The following is an 8,844-nucleotide window of genomic DNA, read 5'->3' on the forward strand; positions in this document are numbered from 1 at the left end:
ACCAGCAAAATGATTATGACACACTGAAGGCTCAGATGATGGTTAGCTTTTTTTAGCAATAAAGAATTATTACTTTTTCCAAGAAAGATTCACCTTGAGTTAACATCCATTGCCAATCCTCCTCTTTTTTTTGCTGAGGAAGATTAGCCCTGAGCTAACATCTGTGCCACTCTTCCTCTATTTTCTATGTGGGACACCGCCACAGCGTGGCTGGTGAGGGGAGTAGGTCTGTTTTGGGATCTGAACCCATGAACCCAGGCCACCAAAGCAGCGCATGGAACTTTAACCACTCAGCCACGGGGCCAGGCCCAATAAATTATTTTTTAATTAAGGAATGTGCATTGTTTTTTTACAGATGTTTTTGCACAATAGACTAAAGGATAATGTAAACACAACTTTTATATATATATATAAGAATATTGTAGTTCTTGTCCTTAGAAACTATAAAGACTATACATGATTTGTATATGAGACTGTACCAAACAATGGGCAAAGAAGAATCGTCCACTTTATGCCATCTCTTTTGTGTCTGGTCACTCAGAAATATGTTATCACCTCCGAGTGTTGTCGCTTGTCGCCTCACATTATTTTTATCCTTGTGTTCTCCATAGTCTACTTTCCCCTCCACATCAATCTGAGACCCCTTTCTCACATATGCCACATCTCTGAGGCCTGGCTGGAATACTGAAATTCTGTGCCATGTTGTCTTTTGACTGACATCACCCATTAGGTGAGCTTCACTTTCCCTTGATCGCCACATCTCATTGGTCACTGGAGAAAATATTATCACTGGGTCTTTTCCTTCCGCCTGTCCCATGACAGGGTCCTGACCCACTCGTCCAAGTAACTGCACACGATTCAGAGATCCTGTGAGAATCAAGCTGCTCACTACTTCAGATTCATGTCTTACAAACTGAGGCAGTACCTGTAATACAGATCTTTGAAACTGACTTCTATTTTCTCTTCTTGTAATCTAATCTTTAGTCTTTCCTGATGCTCTAACCCCTAAACATACTTTTTTTTTTTTTTGAGGAAGATTGGCCTTGAGCCAACACCTGTTGCCAATCTTCCTCTTTCTTTTTTCCTCCCCAAAGCCCCAGTACACAGTTGCATAACTTAGTTGAAGCCTTCTGTGATCCCAATTCTTTCTTTTTATACTTCTTTTTATATTTATTACTATTATTGGTTTTTTTTTTTTTTTTTTTTGCTGAGGAAGATTAGCCCTAAGCTAACATCCATTGCCAATTCGACTCATTTTTTGCTTTTGGAAGATTAGCCCTGAGCTAACATCTGTGCCAATCTTCCTCTACTTTATATGTGGGTCATAGCCACAGCATGGCTCATGAGTGATATAGGTCTATGCCTGGGATCCGAACCCACCTACCCTGGATGCCAAAGCAGAATGCACTGAACTTAACCACTATGCCACAGGGGCCTCATCCCAGTTCTTTCTGAAGGTATGAAAGGATTCACTGGATAAAACCTCTGGAATGTAAACAGTGTGGGAAGGACCTCATTGGCCCACATCCTAAAATGTGAAAAAAACTACTAATGAGAAATATCAATTTAAGTAACATGAGAAAGCTTGGTGGGAATAAATGCATGTATAAAGTTCCAGAAAATTTTCAATATGAAAGACTTTTTTTTTAAGGAAGATTGGCCTTGCACTAACATCTGTTGCCAATTTTCCTCTTTTTTCTTTTTTCTCCTCAAAGCCCCAGTACACAGTTGTATATCATAGTTGTAGAGTTGTCGTTCTTCTATATGGGATGCTACCTCAGCATGGCTTGATGAGTGGTGAGTAGGTCTGCGCCCAGGATCCAAACTCCGGGCTGCTGAAGTGGAGCACGCGAACTTAAGTGCTATGCCACTGGGCTGTCTCCAAAAAAGTTTTTATAAAAATTGTAAATATATTGGTTTACTAAGTTTCTTTCTTCTTCTTTTTTTTTTTTTCTGGTGAGGAAGATCAGCCCTGAGCTAACATCCTTGCTAATCCTCCTCTTTTTGCTGAGGAAGACCAGCTCTGAGCTAACATCTATTGCCAATCCTCCTCCTTTTTTTCCCCAAAGCCCCAGTAGATAGTTGTATGTCATAGTTGCACATCTTTCTAGTTGCTGTATGTGGGACGCAGCCTCAGCATGGCCGGAGAAGCGGTGCGTGGGTGCACGCCTGGGATCCAAACCCGGGCTGCCAGTAGTGGAGCGTGTGCACTTAACCACTAAGCCACAGGGCCGGCCCCTTGGAGTCCTTTGATTAGCAAGCCTGAGGGGTCCTGCATTCATGACCCAAGGCAAAATGGGAAGCTGGCTGTGGAGGATCATCAGTTCAGGCCCTGGGAGGGCCTTCATTTACATAAAGACTGTCAGTTGCCATCAGTGGCTTCTCAAATTGTGTGCAGCACCCGCAGAAGAGAATAGTTTCTGGTACAAGGATGCCTTGGGGAATTTATGTCCACCACGGGAGGTTTAGTTTAGAGACTCTTGGCTGCATAATGGGAGGCTGCTAAAGCCTCTATTATAAAGGAGTGTGGGGAGGGGGATACTAATGGTATTGAGTGTTATGTCAAAAATTGTACAGCCTTTTGTTTCCCAATTTAATGGAAGTCAATTTCTAAGTGTTGTGTAAATAAGTAAGTAAGCAGATCTGATAAATATGACATGGCTGTATCACTGTGGCTGGCAGACTGTGCCCCTGACATGGGTTCTATCACTGCTTCTCTCACTCTCTCAGCTCATAGCCCCCTGGTATTGCCTCAGAGAAATTTTGCAGAGTGGGACAGGCATAGATTTCTAAAGATGTTTCCAAGTAATCAGGTAAAGAGTAGGCTTGTGATGGGAAATGAAGAGCTGGAAATGGCCTATGGATGGTAATGAAAAGAAATGAGGGGCCAGCCCAGTGGTGTAGTGGTTAAGTTCACATGTTCTGCTTTGGCAGCCTGGGGTTTGCCGATTTGGATCCTTGGTGCGGACCTACTCACTGCTCATCAAGCCGTGCTGAGGCAGTGTCCCACACAGAAGAGTTATAACTCCACAACTATGATATATAACTATGTACTGGCGGGGAAAAAAAAAAGAAATGATACTGGTACACATGAATGAGGATGTCCCCAAGCAGATCCAGCTTGAGATACACTTTTATGTCTTAGAACCACTGTATTTCCAAAGATTTGTCCAAGGAAGCCAATTTAAACTCAAAGAGATTGTGGGAGCCCTCTCACTAAGCTCCTAGTATGTGGATGAGATGAGGGCAGGTGCAGCTCTAGAGCATGATTTTTTAATTAAGACAGGGGTGCAAGAAAGGCCTGTTGAGGACTGAGTCCTTGCTCAGTCTTTCAATTCTTCCTAAGAAGGATCCCATAGTCAAGGAAAGAAGAGTTGAAGACAAAAATCAAGGTTGAGGAGCACTTAACATTCTTCTAGCATATGATAGCAACTGTGTTATTCATTTTCTAATAATTATATATATAACACACATTTAAACATATATAAAATAGTTTAAGAGCACTCATGCATTTTCACAAATATATACTGCCATCAAAAGATTAAAACCATACCTTCACTCCAAAAGAACACTCCTGTGGTGCTCATTTGAATGACACCCCATCAATAGGTAAGTTAACACTAAAAAAAATGGAATACATTCCTTTGCTGTTTTAAACCTTGAAGCTATTACTGCTGTTTCTCACTTTTCCATAACATGTGTTAGACATCTAAGCATATGGAAATGAAACATGTGAACAACTAGATGGGCTACAGGCTTTTGTGGATCATTAATACAAGAGACTTCCAGGGACTCCTGTGATGAGAAGATGTTCAGAATTTTCCAGTTCTCCTTTTATACTCAATTAGGAATATTACTCAAAATGATACCCTCCCTCTGCAGCACATCTCAATTATTCCTTGGATGATTGCCTCTAAACACCCATAGCTCTTTTGGGGTGTTTCCACTGGGAGATCACAGTGGACTTGCATAGATATCACTCTACTCATAGAATACACTCAAGATGAGCTAAAACAGTGCAGAGGAATGCAACTGTTTCTCTAAATGGGAACACCTCTGTGGTTTAATTGAACCCAAGTATGAAAATAATAATTCACAAGAAAGTATACTATTTGATAAACTTGCCATACATAGAAATTTATTCTAACTGTTGAATAGTATGGAAAATAAAAAGAGGCTGGTATACCCACCAACCTAAAAAAGGACCTTTATCTAAGAAAGGAACAAAATATACAATGAATTATGCATATCCAGGACTGCAATATAAGGCCAGTAAGAAAATTCCAACAAATAGAAACTGTCATTTTTCAATGGCCCATTGACACAGAACAATTAAAACATTATTGAAAATTAAAGAGAAAATATTATTAACTGGTTTAAGGAAAAAGCAACACCTATTAATCTTATGTACTACTGATGAAAGATGTCTTGCAGAATTATTTCACTTCAATATTCATTTCTGAAAGTAGTTAACAGATTCCACAATCCAATGCTGCACTTTAAGAAAGGGGCTTGCTAAACACAATATATTTATAATTTCTATCAAGCTTTCAAATATGACTTAAATTTATATTTCTTTTTGGTGGGAGTTTCACATAGAAGGATGTAGGCCAAGTGAAATCTTTCCCATGGTGTTTACACTCAAGAAGCTTTCATTAAGTGAGTCCTTTCATGCCTTCAGAAAGAACTCGGATGACAAAAGGCTTTCCTGCATTCTTTACATTTATATGGTTTTTCCTCTGATCTGTATTCTTGCATATCCTCAAAAGTTTTCATGAGAAATACAGGCTGTCCCATTTTCCTGATATTCATAGGGTTTCTCTCTGGTGTGAACTCTTTCATGTATTTGAAGAGAACTGGAAGAAATGAATGCTTTACTGCATTTTTTACATTCATATGGTTTCTCTCCAGTATGAGTTCCTTCATGACTTTGAAGAGAACTGGTACAACTGCATGCTTTACTGCATTCCTTACATTCATATGGTTTCTCTCCAATGTGACTTCTTTCATGTTTTTGAAATGATCTGGGAGAAATGAATGCTTTCTCACATTCCTTGCAATTATAAGGTCCATATCCAGTGTGAAAGATCATGTGTGATCGAAGACTTGAGGGAGCAGTAAAGGTTTTCCCACATTCCTTACATTTATAGGGTTTCTCTCCACTATGGATTCTTTCATGCATTTGAAGAGAACTGGAAGAAGTGAATGCTTTACTGCATTTTTTACATTCATAGGGTTTCTCTCCAGGATGAGTTCCTTCATGTCTTCGAAGAGAACTGAGTCTACTGAATGCTTTACTGCATTTTTTACATTCATAGGGTTTCTCACCAGTGTGATTTCTTTCATGTATTTGGAGAGCTTGAAGAGAAATGAAAGCCTTACCACATTCCTTACATACAAAAAGTGTTCCTTCTGTGTGAGTTCTTTGGTGTATTTTTAAGTTAGCATACAAACTGAAGGCCTTCCCACATTCTTTACATTCATAGGGTTTCTCTCCAGTGTGACTCCTTTCATGTATTCGAAATGAACTGGGATAAATGAATACTTTCTCACATTCCTTACATTTATAAGGTCCATCTCCACTGTGAGTGATCATGTGTGCTCGAAGGTTTGTGAGAGCAATAAAGGCCTTCCCACAGTCCTTACATTCAAAAGGTTTCTCTCCAGTGTGATGTCTTTCATGTGTTTGAAGAGCAGTGAGACAACTAAACGCTTTACTGCATTTTTTACATTCATAGGGTTTCTCGCCAGTATGATTTCTTTTATGTATTTGGAAACCTTTAACAGAACTGAAGGCTTTCCCACATTCCTTACATTCATGGGGTTTCTCTCCCGTGTGACTCCTTTCATGTTTTTGCAATGCACTGGGAGAAATGAATGCTTTCTCACATTCCTTACATTTATAAGGTCCATCTCCAGTGTGAAAGATCATGTGTGATTGAAGGCTTGAGGGAGCTGTAAAGGTTTTCCCACATTCTTTACATACATAGGGTTTCTCTCCAGTATGAATTCTTTCATGGATCTGAAGATAACTGTAAGACCTGAATGCTTTACTGCATTTTTTACATTCATAGGGTTTCTCTACAGTATGAGTTCTTTCATGTCTTTGAAGAGAACTGAGTCTACTGAATGCTTTACTGCATTTTTTACATTCATAGGGTTTCTCTCCAGTATGAGTTCTTTCATGTCTTTGAAGGATACTGGGAAAAGTGAAGGCTTTCCCACATTCCTTACATTTATATGGCTTATCTCCATATTTTTGATAGCCACATGGCTTGTGTTCAATGTGACATCTAACATGCCTATTGAGGGATGAATGATGCATGAAGACTTTTCCACATGCACTGCATTTGCATGGTTTTGCTGCAGGAGTTTTGTTGTTCAGATTGAGATTTGGAATAAGGTTAAAGTTTTCTCCACATTGACTACCCTCTTCCCATTCAGAGAGTGTCTCTACCATATGACTTCTGTAAAAAATGAGAAGCACATTATTAATGATTTCTTTATAATGATTTTATAGGAAAAATATAGGTTTTCTGTCTTGTCTGAATTCTCTGAAATTGAATATACTGAATGTTCTACAAGAAGTCTTCACCCTTCCTATTTAATAAAACAGTGATATTCCTATATAAGGTTTATTAATACTCTTTCCAAGTGAACTATTTTCCAAAAACTGAACCACTACATCACATTTCAGAAGATATATTGGTTGAAAATTTTCTAAGAATAGCTAAACCTGAAGCAAAAGTTATCTGTTTTGTTTTCTTCTTTTTAAAATTTTATAACTTACCAGGATTCTCACATGAGACACCGCTTTCTATTGTGAGTGTGACTCACCTTAGTATTCTCCCCTGGTTTTTGTATTGATCTTCAATATCATGAACTTTCCATGTTTTTCCTGAAATGCAGACCCAGAAAGTTGATACCAAATATATTAGAAATTATAGAAAATTTTGCAGATTCTAAGTCCATGATGAGCTATGATCATTTCTAATTTATTTACCAACATCCTGACTTCCACATTCTACATCTTGGAACAATGTTGATGGGCAAGAAACACTTGTTCTCTAATTGATGAAGGGAAGAAATGTCCTCATTCTTACCTATAGAGGCCAGGTTCCTGAAGGTTTCCAACATCACATCTCTGTAGAGTTTCTTCTGTGAAGGATTCAGTAAAGCCCACTCCTCTGGTGTGAAGTTCACAGCCACATCCTCAATGGCCACTGAGTCCTAAAACATCACAAATATATTCGGAGTAGGATGCATAAGACTGACAGCACTATGGATCTATACTCCATTTGTAGGAAGGTTAGTCACGATTCAGTCATCTTTAAGTATTTATTCTATGTTGTGATCATCAAAAACTCACTGCTTTCCTGTACATACTTCATCATCAATTTAATAGCATCATGACACATGGAAATTATTAACACATTTTTACTGTGATCACATTACATTGTATTAGTGTGTAATGCCAGGGTCCAGAGCATACTGGGAAATGACATAAATGCCATACAGATGAAACAAATATTATCATTTTAAGACTAATGATTCCTTGTGAGAAGAATTCTTTCATCTTTGTCCTTGTTACCCACCAGTTACAGCACTCCATGAGGCAGCGGGCCAAACTGCATACGGTTTCAAAAGATAAAGACATAGTGAAGAACTGGAAGCTTTTTTGTCTAGTCCCATCACCAGGAGTCCAGAAGGCCTGTAGAAATGAAACCTTTAACAAAGCCCAGCTGGCCACATTGTTCTAAAGTACTCCAGGCAATTAGAAGTGAGCAGACACACCTGGCTGAACGTAACTATTCATGTGGGGAAGCATTACTTTTAATTTCTGTAATATTTATCACAGACTCAGTTCTTCCTTTCTCTCTCTGTATGATTAGACGGGGCTAGAACATTATTCGGAACTTAGAGCTCAGACACAAGGAAGAATGCATGACAACTTAGACCATAAAATCCCTATACTCATGTGCCTCAAGGCTACTTCCCACCAGTAACTCTTCTTAGATCCATGAGAGCCTTGAGGTCACAGGGCAAACCAGTGTCCCCAAAATTGGGAAAAGAAAAGCAAGATGGCATTTTGAAATATGTCCCAGATACTCTGTTCTTAACAAGGCCTGTACTAAACAAAAGAATCTATTTCATCAGAGTCCCATGCAAAGACAAAAAGACAGAAGAAAATATCTATGAAACCTAGGACAGCCCTCTTTAAATAGGGTTTAAAATACACATAATGGTAATATCTGAAGGAAAAGAAAGAAAGAAACAGAAAAAAGAAGTGAAGTAATAGTCACCAAAATATCCTAAAATTAATGAGATCCAGCAAACTGCACATCCAAGAAGCTCAGAGAACACTAAACATAATAAACTACAAGAGTGCATGCCCAAGAATATCATATTCAAACTAGAGAAAAATCAAAGACAGAGAATTCATTGAGAAATGCCAGAGAAGAAACACACTTCAGGTATAAAGAAACAAAAATTTGAAGTAAATTGGACTTCTTTTCAAAACCATGCAAGCAAGAACAGAGTAGAGTGAAATATTTGAAGTTTTTAAAATTAAAAATACTCTCCTAGAATTTGCTATCAAGCAAAATTATCCCTCAAAAATAAAGGAGGAATAAGAGACAAACATTGAGGAAATTTGTCATGAGTGCACCTACTTTGAATGAAATGTTCAAAAATTTATCAGAAAGAATGTAAATGGGCCAGCCCCATGGCTTAGCAGTTAAGTGCGTGTGCTCTGCTACTGGCAGCCTGGGTTCGGATCCTGGGTGTGCACCGACACACTGCTTCTCCAGCCATGCTGAGGCCACGTCCCACATACAGCAACTA

The 8,844-nt window shown here is 38.7% G+C and overlaps 1 protein-coding gene and 1 pseudogene across 1 annotated transcript; both read right to left on the reverse strand.

Annotated features, from left to right (window-relative positions):
• Positions 1-3,709, reverse strand: LOC101400943 (single-stranded DNA-binding protein, mitochondrial pseudogene; annotated as a pseudogene).
• On the reverse strand, positions 968-7,239 carry LOC101400680 (uncharacterized). Its single transcript, XM_087425975.1, has 3 exons — positions 7,104-7,239; positions 6,838-6,898; positions 968-6,467 (listed from the first exon to the last, which is right to left on the reverse strand). Exons 1-3 carry the CDS (start codon positions 7,135-7,137, stop codon positions 4,763-4,765), a joined length of 1,800 nt encoding a protein of 599 aa, XP_087282101.1. The 5' UTR covers positions 7,138-7,239; the 3' UTR covers positions 968-4,762.
• Positions 7,240-8,844: the final 1,605 nt, after the last annotated feature.

This window comes from Ceratotherium simum, chromosome 39 (genome assembly GCF_057802395.1).
Source record: "Ceratotherium simum simum isolate JZ-2026a chromosome 39, ASM5780239v1, whole genome shotgun sequence".
Taxonomy (NCBI): Eukaryota; Metazoa; Chordata; class Mammalia; order Perissodactyla; family Rhinocerotidae; genus Ceratotherium; species Ceratotherium simum.